This window comes from Pristiophorus japonicus, chromosome 5, assembly GCF_044704955.1.
Source record: "Pristiophorus japonicus isolate sPriJap1 chromosome 5, sPriJap1.hap1, whole genome shotgun sequence".
Lineage (NCBI taxonomy): Eukaryota > Metazoa > Chordata > Chondrichthyes > Pristiophoridae > Pristiophorus > Pristiophorus japonicus.
In genome coordinates, this window is record NC_091981.1 from 21015381 (window position 1) to 21035129 (window position 19749).

Consider the following 19749-nt stretch of genomic DNA (forward strand, 5'->3'; position numbering starts at 1 on the left):
TTTCCAGAAAGCATTCGATAAGGTGCCACACAAAAGGATACTGCACAAGACAAGAACTCACGGGGTTGGGGGTAATATATTAGCATGGATAGAGGATTGGCCAACTAACATAAAACAGAAAGTTGGGATAAATGTGTCATTTTCAGGTTGGCAAACTGTAATTAATGCGGTGCCACAGGGATCGGTGCTGGGGCCTCAACTATTTACAATTTATATTAATGATTTGGATGAAGGGACCGAGTAATGTAGCCAAATTTGCTGATACAAAGATAGGTGGGAAAGCAAGTTGTGAGGAGAATGCAAAGAATCTACAAAAGGATATAGATAGGCTCAGTGAGTGGGCAAAAAATTGGCAGATGGACTATAATTTGGGAAAATGTGAGGAAAAATAAAAAAACTAATTATTATTTAAATGGGGAGCAATACAAAATGCTGTAGTACAGAGAGATCTGGGGGTTCTTGTACATGAAATGCAAAAAGTTAGCATGCAGGTACAGCATTAATCAGGAAAGCATACAGTACAGTTTTGGTCTCCTTATTTAAGGAAAGATATACTTGCATTGGAGGCAGTTCGGAGAAGGTTCACGAGGTTGATTCCTGAGATTAAGGGGTTATCATCTGAAGAAAGGTTGAGCCTATCCTCCTTGGAGTTTAGAAGAATGAGAGGTGATCTTATTGAAACAGATAAAATTCTTAGGGGGCTTGACAGGGTTGATGCAGAGAGGATATTTCCCCTCGTGGGGGAATCTAGAACTAGGGGGCATAGTTTCAGAATAAGAGGTAGCCCATTTAAAACAAAAATGAGGAAGAATTTCTTCTCTAAGGGTTGTGAATCTTAGGAATTCTCTACCCCAGAGAACTGTGGAAGCTGGGTCTTTGAATATATTTAAGGCAGATTTTTGAATGATAAGGGAGTCGAGGGTTCTGGGAGCAGGCAGGGAAGTGGACTTGAGGCCAGGATCAGATCAATCATGATATTGAATGGCCGAGCAAGCTCGGGGAGCCAAATGGCCTACTCCTGCTTCTATTTCTTATGTAATGTACTGCGCTTGTAACATTTGTTCTGATTTAGCTGAGATGTGGATTTTAACTGATGTCCTGTGGCCGAGTTAAACAAAAGTCTACCCAGCCAAAACAAAATCACAATGCTTCCTCCTTCAATTTCAAGGTTCCCAATACCAACCAAGCTTTTCAGGAAACAATGAGCAAAGGTGAACTGATCCACCTGAATCACTTTTGCTTGTACCCAATTGGCTGGCTCACAATCCAACTTCACCAGAGACATGGAAGTTGGTCGCTTATCAGGGAATTGTGTATGCTATGCAAAACCTAAAATAATGTTTTAAAAATAGAGCAACTGAAGAAGAAAAGATGCCTGTAATGGGAAATTATTTGCCTATATGCCTCATCTGGGCCAGATTCAATAACTTGGGGAATAATTTGCCTTCCTGAATGTTGATGGGGAGCTATGAGTTTTTTCTTTAAACAACACCTGTTAGTTTCCAAAAAATATGTTCAAGTTTTCAAGACACATTTACGGAGAATGTATCCATTAATAATGCTGACTATATGCATCTATTGTTACTAATGCTGGTCTATTTGGAACTATGGAGAGCGTATGTTACTCTAAGAATCATGTTTACAGATGGGAATAACTGAACAAAGCTAACCTATCTGAGACACAAGGATGGAAGTACTTTACTTTTCTCTTGCACCTTTTCTCAGACATATTTAATTCACACTGTAGCTAATAATGTTCTGAGTTATTGGCCCGGATTTTGCTGTCCATGTCTAAGGAATGGTGCTCACCATTCACCTCGCTGAAAGTTGTCCAGAGTTATTGCAGGTTTCTCAGAGGAGATTTCCTTTAATCCAGCGTCTTTTCCAGTGCGACGCCCTCGACAGGTTTTCTGTGAGCAAGTAAAGAAACCGCAAAGCTCTTCAACCAATCAGATTGATGAATCCTCACTGAGACAGTGTCCAAAGCAGGAAATATAACTTAGATTTAAATGATGTAGAGAAAGCAAAATAAAGATTGGGAAATACAAATGGGATTAAGGGAGAGAGATACAGAAAAAGTAAAAAATAATATTTTACCAATTTCCAACACTAATTTTCATCTGCGGGAATGAGACTTCACACTTGTAAAATTAATGTTTCATGGCCAGAATTTCAGCAGTAATTATCAATAAAACTCACTTACTCCTCAATGCCCCCTCATTTTTCAGACATTTTTAGTGCGGAACTAGTGAGCAAGTTCACGCCGTTGCAGTCATTTCAATGCCGAGTCTATCATAGAATCATAGAAATTTACAGCACGGGAGGCGGCCATTTTAGCCCATCACGTCCGTGCCGGCATGTCAGCGAGGACAGCAACAGCGCAACCTTTGATGGCGATCTCCGGATTTCCACATTTAACTGTACATGTGCAGGTGCTAGAAATTTCTGTCCGATTTACCCCTTTATAATTGTGAGTGCTGTTAGCCTCATATTGGCCCCAAGTTTCCACATGATTTGCGCCTGATTTTTAGGAGCAACTGGTGGAGAACGGACTATCTTAGAAATCACAATTCTCCACATTTTTATTTCTGCAGTTCGAGTCAGTTAGAACAGTTTCACTTTGGAACAGAATTTTTTCTTCAAAAGGGGGCGTGTCCGGCCACTGACGCCTGATTTCAAAGTTTCCACAGTGAAAACGTATTCCAAACTAACTTAGAATGGAGCAAGTGAAGATTTTTGTAGAACTGAAAAAACCTTGTCTACACATTAAAAAAATCAGGCACAGGTTACAAATTAGGCGTCCAGAACGAGGTGGGGGGGGGGGGGGAGGGAAGTCATTAAATTCTATAATAAATCCTTATTCATACTTGTACAAATAAATCCAACCTGAATAAAAATTTATAAGCAAAGAAAATAAAATAAACCATCTTCCTACCTGGGTGAAAGTGCTTCAGCCAGGGAGAATGCTGCAGGAAGCCTCAAGTTGAGGCAGCAGTTCGTTCCCGATGGCAGGGGGGGGAGGAGGAAGCCATTCCAGACGGCGGGGGGGGGGGAGGGAGGGAGTGAGTGCGGGACCGACCGAACGCAGCGGGGGGGGGGGCGGGGAGGAAGCCGTTCCAGACGGTGGGGGGGAGGGAGGGAGTGCGGGCCCGACTGACCGACCGACCGACCGAACGCAGCTGGGGGGGGAGGAAGCCGTTCCAGACGGTGGGTGGGCGGGCGAGCGGGGGGGGGGAGGGAGGAAGGAAGTGCGGGCCCGACCGACTGACCGAACGTAGCGGGGGGGGGGGGGGGAGGAAGCAGTTCCAGACGGCGGGCGGGGGGAGGGAGGGAGGGAGTGCGGGCCCGACCGACCGACCGATCGCAGCAGGGGGGGGGGGGAGGAAGCCGTTCCAGACGGTGGGGGGGAGGGAGGGAGTGCGGGCCCGACTGACCGACCGACCGACCGAACGCAGCAGGGGGGGGAGGAAGCCGTTCCAGACAGAGGGCGGGGGAAGGAGATAGTGAGAAGGCTGCAGGAAGCCTCACAAGTTGAGCAGCCATTCCCGATGGCAGGGGAGAAGGCCGTCGGGAAACGGCTGCCTCAACTTTCTGAGGCTTCCTGCACCTTCTCACTGCTGCAAGAAGCCTCAGTGCTGATGTGCTGATGGCAATGTGCTTTTATTAAAAAATTTTCAAAAATTAAACAGCTACAAAGAACTACAAAAATGGCCGAGTGCCAATGTTTCCTTCACACTGCGCGAACGCTCCAACGCGCACGCGCAGGGTTGCTGGCAGGAAAAAAACTAATTTAAATGGTAACCGCCCCCTCCCACTTACAAAATCGGTGCGAGTGGTAGGCTCCGCCCCCCTGGGCGCCACGCCAAGCAGACATGGAGCTGCAGGGTGCTCCAGAATCGCGCGTTTTTTTTCCGGCGCCGTTTTCGCCGCGAAAAACGGGCGCCCAGCTCGGAGGGGCGCCCGTTTTGTAGCGTGTGGAAACTTGGGGCCATTATTACCACAAAATTTAGGCCAAGTGAGCTTGGGAGTTATAAGTGTAATGCTTACAAATTGATTCTGTCCAGAATAGAAAATGGCAACAATTTGGCAAGCTGTAAATTCCCAAAAGGAAACATTTAAAACTGGATGGATTTTTCAGTTGGTGCCCTTTTTCATCATTTATTTTAAGTAGATTACTGCTGGCATTAAAGAAATGGTAATTGAAAAGTCCAGTAGCTGATCAAATGAAAAAGGATGGCTCACCAGTCAGTCACACCTCATTATTTATCATATTGAACATTCACAAGTGACCGATAATTGAGATCCACCTAAAGTCTTTTCCAGATAGTGCAGCAATATTCTCAGCACAGGAATGAGGCAAGTAATTTACAAATAACAAAATTTATTTAATTAGTTCCTGAACTGAGAGTTTGATTTTATGCCAGATAGGAGGATATTGGTGTTGGTGTGCATAGTAATAAGTCAACCTCGCGCAAGCCTTTGCTCCATGAAAATTTTAAAATTGATAGCTGGAGCATTTAAAGGTATTTTAAATTCCATTGTAAAGGTATATATTGTAGGGCCTTGATCTCTGTGTAACTTGTGATTGATTTCAATAGATCTTTTTCATGACAATTAAATCATAACTTTTAAAAGCAATTTTATAGTACATTAATGAATGCCATTGAGAGAGAAAACTCCATGTTAGGTGTGCCGCTCAAACAATTTTGGTGACTTCCAAAATCCCTCCATTTAATTGCTCTAAGTGTATCCCACTAAGCATTTGCTATTTTAGATAACAAGTAACTACTGCGTGTTTATGGAAGCAAGATGGATTACAAAATTAACATAAATGGTGCATTTAAATATGAAGTCATAAGTCGACAGCATTGCTGCTAAATCTAACTACTGCAACAAGATCATTGTTAATCAAGAGTACCATCGTGATACTGATAAATGAACAGCTAAGTGTACCATATTCACGAAGATAAGTCGTTTTTTAAACGTCATAGAAAATGTTATGGAACTGTGTGATTAATAGGTTAGTAATTTGAAAGCAGAGCCCATCTTGCTTCAAATTATATAATCCCTTTTATATCTTTTCCATATGAACGTTTAGATAGGCCAATATTTTGTGATGGTTCTTTGGATGTTTGATTCAAAGCAATACATGCATACTGCCTAAGTACGTATATATATTTCTGTTGGAGCAATGTCGTCCAACTAATTTTCGGTAGGGAAGTCATTCATCTTTAACTGAATCAGAAATTCTCTCGTGTCATTGAAGCTTTAGATGCATATAAAACTTGCAGAAACGTGCTGGTCACTTTTGGTGGTTCTTGGATCTAAGCTAGTAATTATGCAGATGAAATATCAGAAGAAAATAAAATGTAATCAAATGCTGGAAGTTGGCAGTTTACATACTATATCTGATTTTATAAAGTAAATGACTGTGCCTTGTGTAAAGGGGCTGCTTTAATATGGGGTGTCAAAATCTGGCTCGGTTTAATACAGTACTGCTGTTTGTTCACTGGTCTGCAGTTCCCTTGCTTCAACTTCCCTGTTTCTGCATTGTGATGGCGAGATGGATATCTGTAAGCAGAAATGTGTCTGTTAGATTTCTACACGTCTGTTGAAAGATTATGAAGTGGTGCCCTAACATTTCAGACAATTTTTATTATTTTTGAAGTCGTTTCGAGTATTGTATAAGAGCAGTATTGATTTATTGATTATTTGTTGCATATTTTTTTCTTAGTAATTAAAAATCATTGGAATAAATTCAAATACTAGTTTTAGCCTGAATGATAGTCTGTCGGAGTAAACAGGAGTGCATGGTACAATTTCCAATGTGAAGTATTTTGGTTAGAAAGGTAATTGCTGCTGCCATTCATGGCATACATAAGAGTGTAAATTTCGGGTATTGAGCGATACAGGCCTGCCAATAGAAATTGCACTTTGCTGTGAACACCGAGTTAGGAGAGAGTCTCAATAGTAAGAGATGTCATCAGGCTCAATTGCTGTTGCAATTATCTTTTTAAAGAATACTTTTTTAATGTTATATTTATATTTATATTCATATTCTTTGAAAGTGGGTGATGCTGGCTAGGCCACACTCATTCCCAATCCCCCATTTGTACAAATGAGTGACTTGCTGGGCTATTTCAGAGGATATAGTCATTCACATAGGGGTCAAGTTTCGGCCTGAGTTGCTCCTATTTTTTTTGGAGCGACTTGTTTAGAATGGAGTATCCTAGAAATTGCAATTCTTGGCATTTCGTTTTCTCCATTTCTAGTCAGTTAGAACAGTTTCATTTTGGAACAGATTTTTTTTTTCAAAGGGGGCACGTCTGGCCACTTACGCCTGTTTTGCAAGTTTAGGCAGTAAAAACTTACTCCAAACTAACTTAGAATGGAGTAAGTCTAGATTTTTGTACGCTCAGAAAAACCTTACCTATACTTTAGAAATCAGGTGTAGGTTACAAATCAGGTGTGGGGAACGGCGGGAAGAGAAGTAATTAAATTCTACAAGCATTCAACAGTCTTACTTATCGAAATAAAGAGCCATCCTGAATAAAAAATTATAAGCAAAGCAAATACAAAATATTGAATATTCCTACCTGTGTGAAGCAGTAGCAGCCTTCGAGCTGCGGTGCTTCAGGCAGGCCTTCTATGTAGGAGACGGGCAGTGTCAGTGACTCGATGGCAGCCCAACAACAACGGCAGCAAGCAGCCTTCGAGCTGCAGTGCTTCAGGCAGGCCTTCCATGTAGGAGGCAGGGGCGGCGTCAGTGGCTCGACGGCAGCCGAAGACACAGCAAGCAAGCAGCCTTTGAGCTGCGAGGGTAACTGAGGCCATTCGGCCACGGGATAGGGGCGGTGGCAGTGGCTGGGCGGCAGCCGAAGAAACAGGAAGCAGCCTTCGAGCTGTGAGGGAGGCTGAGGCCATTCAGCTAGGGGACAGGGTAGGCGTGCAAAGCACCGGGAGGGAGAGCCAGCCAGCTAGCCAGTTTGAAACTTAAATTTGTAATGCCAGTATGGGTGCTGCATTGTCAACACCACAGACTATGCAATGGTTTGCCATTAATTCACTGCATAGGACAGAATTGATTCGAGCTCACCGCACCAGGAACGTCACAGCCTGTAGGCTGATGGGCAGGAGACCTTACCCACATTGGCAATATCAAGTCAGGCGCTCGTACCTGGACATGAGCAAGGCTGATTGTGTCAAAAGGCTGCGTTTCTGCAGAAAAGTTGTCATTGAGATCTGTGATATGCTGAGAGCAGATTTGCAGAAGCAGAACGCCAACTGCCTTGTCTGTTGAAGTGAAGGTAACAGCTGCACTTGCCTTCTATGCCTTGGGATCGTTTCAGGCTCCAACTGGAGATGTGTGCGCCATCTCTCAATGTGCAATACGTGCCTGCGTTTACCAGGTCATAGCTGCACTGTATGCGCGGAGGAATGACTTCATCAAGTTCCCAATTAGCGCACAAGATTGCTGGCTTCCCAAAGGTACAGGGCTGCATTGATTGTCCCCACATCGCCTTGTGAGCACCTGTGGAGGATTCCGAGCAGTACAGGAATAGACAAGGTTTCCACTCCATCAATGTGCAGCTTGTGTGTGACGACAAGCAGCGCATCATGTATCATGTCAGTCGATGAGAGATACCCTGGCAGCACTCGTGATGCGTTCATCCTACATTACAGCGTTATATCTGACATGTTTGAGCAGCAGCCAGAATGGCAGAGCTGGCTACTGGGAGACAAAGGGTACGGCAAGGCCACCTGGCTCATGACGCCCCTACGCGTGACACGGACGGAAGCTGACCGTCAATACAACATGGCGCACATTGCAATGCGCAGCATCATTGAGAGGACCATTGGCATATTGAAACAGCGTTTCCGATGCCTGGACCATTCCGGAGGCCACTTGCAATACTCTCCTCAGTTTGTCGGTCACTTCACTGTTGTGTGCTGTATGCTGCATAACTTAGCCATCATGAGGCAGCAGGAGGTGGTAGTGGAACCACAAGACCCACATGAGGGGCCAGTACCTGATGATAGTAATTTGGAAGAGCAGGATGAGGATGATGACGACGATCAGGAAAGCATGCAAGTGCCTGATGCCGGAGCACGAGGTCGGAGGAGGGCCATCCATCATGCACCTTTAACGATTACTCGAGCCCTGTGCCAGCAGCTCATCCGTGAACGCTTCAATTACTGATGCCTGAGGGCTCTGCGACAACTGTTGTGCATGGACATGTTTATTCTTTGGAGTTGTTCCTACGTTGTGTTGTGTTAATGGAACATGATTCAGTTTTAATGAAAAAATAGTTTATTGAAAAGTTAACGTCACCTGTAGTAAAATATTTGTATCAAACTTTACCTTTTTAATATGACTCTTGAAGATCACTTAAAGACTTTAAGATCACTTATAAACTTGTAAAGTTACAAAACAATTTCAATGTGAAAAATCTTCCACTCTTAAGATCATTTAAACTTCAAGATCACTTTTTAGATGCAAAATTAAATAAGATACAAAATGTGAGAGCATTTACACTATAAGATCACTTAAAAACCCTAAGATCACTTAAGTTGTAAAGTTACAAAACTTACAAAACAATTTCAATTTGAAAAACGCTACTACAGCTACATCAAGAACAAGAACAAAAGCAGCAAAGAAAGGCTGCAACCATCTCTCATCCATATCTCAGTGAATGTTCACTTCATTGGGGTGTCATTTGATTGGCGGGGCTGTGTGCCCTTATTGCAGCAGCTATCTCGCTGAGGGCTTGTGCTGTCACTTGCATGCCCTCCCTGACGGCCTGTGCCGTCGATTGCACTCCCTCGGACATTCCCTCCCTAAGTTCCCATGTCATTACTGCTATTTCTCCCATCAGTACCGTCACCTCTTCACCCACTGCACTGACTCTACCGATGAGTGATCGGGTAAGCTCATTGGTCTCCACACCCAATGCCACAACCTGAGCCGCATCTGTTGCACGCTGCATCTCAGGAGAGCGTGTCTCCTTCTCCTCTGCCTGGGTCTGCCTCGCTGCATCACTACGCAGGGACAGTGGGATGCTCGGTGTTCCAAACGGCACCACGATACTGGGAGGCGCGGGCTGGGTCAGTGGGGCGCTCGGTGTTCCAGACGGCAGCACTCGAGTGCGAACCGTGGACTGGGATGGTGGGGGAATGGGTGTAAACTGTTCCATCATATCACCAGCACCACTGGGACCCGCAACGTCAGAATCAAAACCATGGAAGGTGGAACCAGAACCTATGCGAGTGCGAGGCGCAGGCTCGGAGGGTGGGGCACTAGCTGTAAACTGCTGCATTACACCAGCAGCACCACTGGGACCCGCAACATCGGAATCAAATCCATGGAAAGTGGAACCAGAACCTATGCAAGGGGTTGAAACTCTAATGCCCCTTAATGTGGGCTCATAAACATTAATTTGGAAGGTCTCCCCTGTAGACATTTCAGTCATCGCTGTCAGCATCCAGTCTGGATCGCCCGCATCTGGTTCTATTGGTTCTTGTTCTGGATCATCGTCGTCGTCGTCGTTGCCGCCGCCATCATCACCACAATAAAGGGTGGCATGAGTACTCTCACACATAGCAGGTCAGGCAGCAGGTTGATTTGAAGGGCCACGATGCATTTTCAGGACTTGCCCTCTTCCTCGCGTGTGGGCCCAGCTTGTGCTGTACTGATTGCTTTTCTCCATGTACGACTCATCATGGCAGCTACCCTCTGTTCCAAGGGTGTCAGTGGATGTAGATTGGGCGTGCTTCCTCCTGTTCGAGTTGCTTCTCTTTTGTTGTGGGCCAATTTCTTCTGCAAAGAGTAAAATATAACTTTTTACAGAGTGCGTCTTTCTGCAGGGTGGGACATACAGATGGTCACATTTCAAATACGATTACATTAAAAAATGAAAATATTTACACTAATTGCTTGACCAAGGTCGTGCCATTTCTTTTTACACTAGCTTCCAGATCTCATGGTATGCACCACTGCACAGTAATCTTCTGCAACTTGGTTCCAGCGTTTCTTCATTTCTTTAGGTGGCACTTTTATGCGATCTCTGTTGCTGGTATCCAGCTCCTGCCATCTCTGCTCAATGACGTTTACTAATATCTCCCCTTCCTCATGCAAGGAATTCTTTGGTGGACATTGTTCCATTGCTGTATTGAATTGACAGCTTATTTTTCAAAGCATGCAATCCTTATTTTGCATGCACCTATGCAGCACTTGTTCTAGAAGTTTAGCAGCAAAAAGCAGCACTCACTGATTTCAGCAGGTGATTTCTTCAATAGTGCTGCTAAAAGCACTCCTTCAGTCACAAAAAAATCACCAAGATTCAATCCCAAGCCTTTCCAGAGATCCACGAAACAAATCAGCACTTTTCTTCAAGTTCTTTTCAAAATGGTTGAGTGCTAATGTTTGTGACCTACTGCACATGCGCGTGCGCTCCAACGCGCACTCGCAGGGCTGCCGGCACGACGTCCTCGGATTTTAGTTAGCCCCGCCCACCCTCCTCTTGCGGAATCAACGAGACTCTGTGGCTCCGCACCCCCACCCCCCACGCTGATGTCTGCACGCCGCTCCGAGGGACCTACAGGGAGGCCGAGAATTCCAAGGTAAGTTTTTGTCGCGCTTTTAGGTGCGAAAAACGGGCGTCTATGTCGGGGCTACGCCGTTCTAGGCATGGCCCGAAACTTGACCCCATAGTGTGGGACTGCCATCATGTAGGCCAGACCAGGTAGGGCTGGCAAGTTCTTGTCCTTGAAAGACATTATTGAATTCGTTAGACTTTGACAAAGGCAACTTCATGCTCTTTTTTTCTCCCCATTGCTTTCATGGTCATTATTTTCTGGTGCTAGCACACAAATTGCATGTTGAAATGTTCAATATTACACTTGAATTTCAGGTTATTTATTATTGGTATCGACCCAATACTAAATACACATTGATTTGAGGTGCTGTTGTTGGTGTCATTTATCAGCACTGAGGGCTAACTACATTGAAGCCCTTTTTAAAAATGATGATGTTCAACTATCTGTTCTAATTTTTTAAGTCCATTTCGGTTTGATGTGTTTAATTTTGCAGATTGGTCCGGAATTTACCAGCAGTTAAGCTGCACATAACCGGAGCTGCTATGGTTGCAACAGAAGCTGAATTTGATAAATCAAAGGATAAGTTGAAGACTTTGAAGAACGACCCTGGAAATGAAGTAAAATTGCAGATATATGCATTGTTTAAACAGGTAATACTTTTTAAATTGGAAAATGCAAGTAATGGTCAGGGGAAGAACTCATTATTTGAGAAAGCTCACCATTTTCAATTGAAGTTAGATGATTGGCTTTTGCATCAACCATCTGAATATACCTTTTAAATAATTTACTTTTGTATCCGAAAGAACTGACTCAACTGGTGGATTCACATATTGTAAAGCATACAAGAAAGAAATTAAACTGAAACAAAAGTGGGATTGGGAGGATTGTTCTGCACATGTCTCAGCAGGATAGGTAAAAATCTGAGTTGGCAGAATATATAATGGTGTTTTTTTGGCAGAGGGGTTTCCAATTCATCTTGTATATGTTACGGTTTGAGTGGATCATCCATTCTGATACTTTCACTTCAATTACAAAATCCCCAAGAGGCTGCTGCACCCATTTCCTTTCAAAATAATGCTAGCCAGTTCCCAATTTAAAGAAGTTAGTGATCCCATTTTCTCATTCCTGTGAATATCAAAATCTGTAAATCTTTTAGCAAAAATGAAGACTGTATTTTACAAGAAAAATTTCAATTTTCCTCCCCACTTTTTTTGTCCTTTTCTTCTCTTTAAAAGTGTTGGTTTCTTGCTGTAGTATGTTTCCATGGTTCAGGTGCCCTCTGTTACCATACCCAAGTGGTCATTCATCATATGTAGAACTTGGCATTTTTGATTTTTACCTTTTTTTTCTTTCCAAAGAAAATGTTTTATCATGGCATTACTTTATTGACTCAATTTTCCCCAATACTCTCCTGAATTATTTTATATTGCACAATTTATTGTCTGACTTCTTTGTATTTGTAAGAGGGCACAGTAGTATAGCAGTTAGTTACTGGACTAGTAATCTGGAGGTTAGTTCAAATTCCCCCATGGCAGTTTGAGAATTTGAAATGTATGGCTGTGATTCCATGCTATGCAAGATTTCTTCCCAAGTTATTCTAATGCTATGGTATATCTGGATCATAACCTATTTCACTAGTATTGGCTTCCCATTTCCCATTATTTTTGACATGCCTTATCTTTAACATTGTAATATTTGTGTCAGTTATGGTGAATTGAAGGGAACTTAAGTCAGAGGAAGTGTTTTCAATATAGATTACTCCTCTACACAAACCTTTTAAGATTGTATCTGTAGGAAGTAATTTCAGTTTAGTGATTACATTTTCTCTCCTATAGAGATTTTGGCTGGCCTCTTTCTGCTCAAGCCACCTGGTTAACATGATTGGTCGTGGCTATGGAACTTTGATTCAGTAGGCTGGAAATTGGCATTACAGATATACCTATATGTTGATGGCAGAGTCTCCTTAACTGGTGCTGAGTACACTGCAATATTTAATAGTTCCTCGTTCTGGTGCCTCAGCATTGGCATCTTGTCCAATCTACAGTGTTAACGTCTGAATTACATAACATAGAAATGACAGCACAGAAACGAGCCATTCAACCCAACTGGTCTATGCCGATGATTGTGCTCCACACGAGCCTCCTCTCGCCCTACTTCATCTCGCCTTATTAGCAGATCCATCGATTCCTTTTTCCCTCATGTACTTATCTAGGTTCCCCTTAAATGCATCTATGCTAGTGGCCACAACTACTCCATGTGGTAGCAAAGTTATACTTTTTAAAATTAATTAATTCACTGGATGTTGCTTGCAAGGCCAGCATTTATTTTCTATCCCTAGTTGCCCTTGAAGGTGGTAGTAAGCCACCACCTTGAACCGCTGCAGTCCATATAGTGTAGGCACTCCCGCTGTTGGGTAGAGAGTTCCAGGATTTTGATCCAGCGGTAATGAAGGAACGATGATATATTTCCAAGTCAGGTAAGTGACTTGGAGGGAAACTTGGAGATGGTGGTGGTCCCATGGGCCTGCTGCCCTTGTCCTTCTAGGTGGTATGGGAGATGCTGTCGAAGAAGCCTTCACGTGTTGCTGCAGTGCATCTTGTAGATGGTGCACACTGCAGTCACGTTGTGCAGGTGGTGAACGGAGTGAATATTTAAGGTGGTAGATAGGGTGTTGATAATGCGGTTTGCTTTGTCCTGGATGATGTCGAGCTGCTTGAGTGTTGTTGGAGCTGCACTCATTCAGGAAAGTGGAGAGTATTCCATCACACTTCTGATTTATGACTTGTAGGTGGTGGAAAGGCTTTGCGGAGTCGGGAGGTGAATCACATGCAGCAGAATACCTAGCCTCTGACCTGTTCTTGGAGCCATAATATTTATGTGGCTGGTCCAGTTAAGTTTCTGGTCAATTCTGACCCCCAGGATATTGATGGTGGGGAATTCGACGATGGTAATGTCGTTGAATGTCAAGGGGCGGGTGTTAGATGCGGTCTTGTTGGAGATAGCCTGGCACTTGTATGGTGTGAATGTTACTTGGTACTTATCAGCTCAAGCCTGGATGTTGTCCAGGGCTTACTGCATGTGGACACGAACTGCTTCATTATCTGAGGAATTGCGAATGGAACTGAACACTGTGCAATCATCAGCAAACATCCCCACTTCTAATCTTATGATGGAGGGAAGGTCATTGATTAAGCAGCTGAAGATGGTTGGGCCTAAGACCTGAGAAACATCTACAGCGATGTCCTGGGGCTTGAGATGACTGGCCTTCGACAACTACAACCATCTTCCTTTGCACTACGTATGACTCCAGCCAGTGGCGAATTTTCCCCCTGATTCCCATTGACTTCAGTTTTACAAGGGCTCCTTGGTGCCACACTCAGTCAAATGCTGCTTTGATGTCAAGGGCAGTCACTCCACTCGCCTCTGGAATTCAGCTCTCTTGTCCATGTTTAGACCAAGGCTGTAATGAGGTATTGAGCTGAGTGGTCCTGGTGGAACTCAAACAACATATTGATGAGCATGTTATTGGTGAACAAGTGCCACTTTGAAAGCACTGTCCCTTCCCTCAATACCTTCCATTACTTTGTTGATGTTTGAGAGTAGACTGAGGGGGCAGTAATTGACCGGATTATATTTGTCCTACTTTTTATGGACAGGACACGCCTGGGAAATTTTCCACAGTTTCAAGTAGACGGCAGTATTACAGTTGTACTGGAACAACCTGGCTAGAGGCGCAGCTAGTTCTGGAGCATAGGTCTTCAGCACGGTCTCTGGGATGTTGTTGTAGCCTTTTCTGTATCCAGTGTGCTCAGCCATTTCTTGATATTACGTGGAGTGAATTTAATTGGCTGAAGACTGCCATCTGTGATTGTGGGTACCTTGAGAGGAGGCAGAGATGGATCATCCACTCGGTACTTCTGGCTGAAGATTGTTGGGGATGCTCAAGGAGCCTCCTCCTCCTGTTGGGTGTCCACCACCATTCATGACTGGATGTGGCAGGACTGCAGAGCTTTGATCTTATCCATTGGTTGTGGGATTACTTAGCCTCTGTCTATAGCATGCTGCTTCCACTGTTTAGCATGCATGTAGTCCTGTGTTATAGCTTCACCAGGTTAGCACCTGATTTTCACGTATGCCTGGTGCTGCTCCTAGCATGCTCTTCTAGGCTCCTCATTGAACATTCTAAGTATCGTCAGGACAAAGCAGTTTCTCCTGAAATCCTTCTTGCATTTATTAGTGTATCTTGTATTTATGACCCTAGTTTTGGACTCTCTCACTGCCGCCCCCGCCCCCCACCCCTGCCCTGCACAAGTGAAAACATTTTCTCTACATCTACGCCATCAAACTACTTCATAATTTTAAAGACCTCTATTAGGTCATACTCGGCCTTCTCTTTCCGAGAGAAAAGATCTCCAGTCTGTTGAATCTTTCCTGATAAGAGCATAAGAAATAGGAGCAGGAATAGACCATTCGGTCCCTCGAGCCTGCTCCGCCATTCAATGAGATCATGGCTGATCTTCTACCTCAACTCCACTTTCCTGCACTATCCCCATATCCCCTGATTCCCTTAATTTCCAAAAATCTATTGATCTCTGTCTTGAATATACTCAACGACTGAGCCTCCACAGTCCTCTGGGATAGAGAATTCCAAAGATTCACCACCCTCTGAGTGAAGACATTTCTTCTCAATTCAGTCCTAAATGGCTGACCCATTATTCCGAGACTGTGACCCCTGGTGCTAGACTCCCGAACCAGGGGAAACATCCTCCCTGTATCTATCCTGTAAGAATTTTGTACGTTTCAATGAGATCACCTTTCAGTCTTCTAAACACTAGAGAATATAGGCCCAGTCTGCTCAACCTCTCCTCATAGAACAATCCCCCCATCCCAGGAATCAGTCTGGTGAACCTTTGTTGCAGTCCCTCTATTACAAGTGCATCCTTCCTTGGGTAAGGAGACCAAAACTGTACACAATACTCCAGGTGTGGTCTCACCGGGGCTCCATAAAAATGCAGTCAGACATCTTTACTCATAGTCAAATCCTCTTGTAATAAAGGCCAACATATTATTTGCTTTTCTAATTGCTTGCTATACCTACATGTTGACTTTCAGTGATTTGTTTACAAGGGCACCCAAGTCCCTCAACACCAACATTTCCCAATCTCTCACCATTTAAAAAATACTCTGCATTTCTAATTTTCCTACCAAAGTTGATAACTTCACATTTCTCCACAATATTCCATTTGCTATGTTCTTGCCCACTCACATAGTCTGTCTATCTCCCTTTGCATCCTCCTCCACAACTTGCATTCCCACCTAACTCTGTATCCTCAGCAAACTTAGATATATTGCATTTGGTCCCCTCATCCAAATCATTGAGATAGATTATGAATAGCTGAGGCCCAAGCACTGATCCTTGCGGTACCCCACTATTTACAGTCTGCCAGCCTATTTATTCCTACTCTCTGTTTTCTGTCCGTTAACCAATCCTCAATCCATGCTAGTATATTACCCCAATCCCATGAGCCCAAATTTTGTTTAATAACCTCTTGTGTGGCACCTAATCGAATGCCTTCTGAAAATCCAAATACACCACATCCACTGATTTCCCCCTTATCTATTCTGCTAGTTGCAACCTCAAAAGACTCATAACAGATTTGTGAAACATGATTTCCCTTTCATAAATCCGTGTTGACTCTGCCCAATCCTATTATTCTTTTCTAAGTGCCCTGTTACCACGTCCTTAATAATAGATTCTAGCATTTTCCCTACTACTGATGTGGGTCTGTAGTTCCTCGTTTTCTCGCTCACTCCTTTCTTAAATAGCGGGGTTACATTTGCTATCTTCCATTCTGCGGGAACCTTAGCACAATCTATGGAATTTTGGAAGATGACCACCAATGCATCCATTATCTCTATAGCCACCTCTTTCAAAACCCAAGGATGTAGGCCATCAGGTCCAGGGGATTTTTTGGCTTTCGTCCCCATTAATTTCTCCAGTACTCTTTTGTACTAATAGTAATTTATTTCGGTTCCTCATTCTCACTAGACCCTTAATTCTCCGCTATTTCCAGGAGGTTTTTTGACACAAAGGGCCCGAAATTCAGTACCACTGGAAAGCTGGTGCTCCTCTCACCTTTTTGGGGGCATTATTGGTGCAATTTTTTCGTGGCTGAGCCACCCCATATTCAGCTCGGTGAACAATTTGGTTCCAGTGCTATTAAACCCTTCCAAAGTGGATTTTCCAGCGGTGTGGCTGTCTTAACTTGAGCATTATCACCACGAAGAAATTCAGCATGCAGGCAAGAGTTTCCAACGAGCCCGCAAGGCCAAGATTTGCAGCAAGATCCTGAGGAGGGGGGCTGGGGAAGCGCTGGGGAAGGAGTTTGGAAGGATGGCTGGTGTCAGAGGTGCAAGGTGAACCAACAGTTCACTGATTTATGGAGCTGGAGACACTGATGGATGTGTGTTAAAAAGACAAGCCTGAAGGCTCTGTGCCTCAATGCAAGGAGTACTCGTAATAAGGTGGATTAATTAACTGCGCATGCAGCTATTAACGAATATGATATAATTGGGATTACGGAGACATGGCTCCAGGGTGACCAAGGCTGGGAACTCAACATCCAGGGGTATTCAACATTCAGGAAGAATAGATAGGAAGGAAAAGGAGGCGGGGTAGCATTGCTGGTTAAAGAGGAAATTAATGCAATAGTAAGGAAGGACATTAGCTTGCATGATTGCAATCTGTATGGGTAGAGCTGCGGAATACCAAAGGGCAGAAAATGCTAGTGGGAGCTGTGTACAGACCACCAAATAATAGTAGTGAGGTTGGGAACAGCATCAAACAAGAAATTAGGGATGTGTGCAATAAAGGTACAGCAATTATCATGGGCGACATTAATCTACATATTGATTGGGCTAACCAAACTGGTAGCAATATGGTGGAGGAGGATTTCCTGGAGTGTATTAGTGATGGTTTTCTAGACCAATATGTCGAGGAACCAACTATAGGGCTGGCCATCCTAGACTGGGTGATGTGTAATGAGAAAGGAAAAATCTTGTTGTGCGAGGCCCCTTGGGGAAGAGTGACCATAATATGATAGAATTCTTTATTAAGATGGAGAGTGACACAGTTAATTCAGAGACTAGGGTCCTGAACTTAAGGAAAGGTAACTTCGATGGTATGAGATGTGAATTGGCTAGAATAGACTGGCGAATTATACTTAATGGGTTGACGGTGGTTAGGCAATGGCAAACATTTAAAAATCTTCAGCAATTGTACATCCCTGTCTGGAGTAAAAATAAAACGGGGAAGGTGGCTCAACCGTGGCTAACAAGGAAAATTATGGATAGTGTTAAATCCAAGGAAGAGGCATATAAATTGGCCAGAAAAAGCAGCAAACTTGAGGACTGGGAGAAATTTAGAATTCAGCAGAGGAGAACAAACAGTTTAATTAGAAGGGGGGAAATAGAGTATGAGAGGAAGCTTGCTGGGAACATAAAAACTGACTGCAAAAGCTTCTATAGATATGTGAAGAGAAAAAGATTAGTGAAGACAAACGTAGCTCCCTTGCAGTCAGAATCAGGTGCATTTATAATGGGGAACAAAGAAATGGCAGACCAATTGAACAAATACTTTGGTTCTGTTTTCATGAAGAAAGACACAAATAACCTTCTGGAAATACTAGGGGACCAAGGGTCTAGCGAGAAGGAGGATCTGAAAGAAATTCTTATTAGTCAGGAAATTGTGTTGGGGAAATTGATGGGACTGAAGGCCGATAAATCCCCAGGGCCTGATAGTCTGCATCCCAGAGTACTTAAGGAAGTGGCCCTAGAAATAGTGGATGCATTGGTGATCATTTTCCAACAGTCTATCGACTCTGGATCAGTTCCTATGGACTGGAGGGTAGCTAATGTAACACCACTTTTTTAAAAAAGGAGAGAGAGAGAAAACAGGGAATTATAGACCGGTTAACCTGACACCAGTAGTGGGGAAAATGTTGGAATCAATTATTAAAGATGAAATAGCAGCGCATTTGGAAAGCAGTGACAGGATTGGTCCAAGTCAGCATGGATTTATGAAAGGGAAATCATGCTTGACAAATCTAGAATTTTTTGAGGATGTAACTAGTAGAGTGGACAAAGGAGAAACAGTGGATGTGGTGTATTTGGACTTTCAAAAGGCTTTTGACAAGGTCCTGCACAAGAGATTGGTGTGCAAAATTAAAGCACATGGTATTGGGGGTAATGCATTGACGTGGATAGAGAACTGGTTCGCTGACAGGAAGCAGAGATTCGGGATAAACGGGTCCTTTTCAGAATGGCAGGCAGGGACTAGTGGAATGCTGCAGGGCTCAGTGCTGGGACCCCAGCTATTTACAATATACATCAATGATTTAGATGAAGGAATTGAGTGTAATGTCTCCAAGTTTGCAGATGACACTAAGCTGGGTGGGAGTGTGAGTTGTGAGGAGAATGTGCTAAGAGGCTGTAGGGTGACTTGGACAGGTTAGGTGAGTGGGCAAATGCATGGCAGATGCAGTATAATGTGGATAAATGGGAGGTTATCCACTTTGGTGGCAAAAACACGAAGGCAGAATATTATCTGAATGGCGGCAGATTAGGAAAAGGGGAGATGCAACGAGACCTGGGTGTCATGGTATACCAGTCATTGAAAGTTGGCATGCAGGTACAGCAGTCGGTGAAGAAGACAAATGGCATTTTGGCCTTCATAGCAAGGGGATTTGAGTATAGGAGCAGGGAGGTCTTACTGCAGTTGTACAGTGCCTTAATGAGGCCTCACCTGGAATATTGTGTTCAGTTTTGGTCTCCGAATATGAGGAAGGACGTTCTTGTTATTGAGGGTGTGCAGCGAAGGTTCACCAGACTGATTCCCCGATGGCAGGACTGACATATGAGGAGAGACTGGATCGACTGGGGTTGTATTCACTGGTGTTTAGAAGAATGAGAGGAGGTTTCATAGAAACATAAAACATTCTGACGGGACTGGACAGGTTAGATTCACGAAGAATGTTCCCGATGTTGGGGAAGTCCAGAACCAGGGGTCACAGCCTAAGGATAAGGGTTAAGCATTTAGGACCGAGATGAGGAGAAACTTCTTCATTGAGTTGTTAACCTGTGGAATTCTCTAAC

The 19749-nt window shown here is 43.8% G+C and overlaps 1 protein-coding gene across 4 annotated transcripts in view; it reads left to right on the top strand.

Moving 5' to 3' along the window:
• Positions 1 to 19749, top strand: part of eci2 (enoyl-CoA delta isomerase 2) — a 267830-nt gene that overhangs the window by 100478 nt on the left and 147603 nt on the right. For all 4 annotated transcript variants that reach the window (XM_070879800.1, XM_070879802.1, XM_070879799.1 and 1 more), the window contains one exon: positions 11090 to 11246. In XM_070879800.1, coding sequence (XP_070735901.1) covers positions 11090 to 11246 — 157 coding nt within the window. The remainder of the gene's footprint in view (positions 1 to 11089; positions 11247 to 19749) is intronic.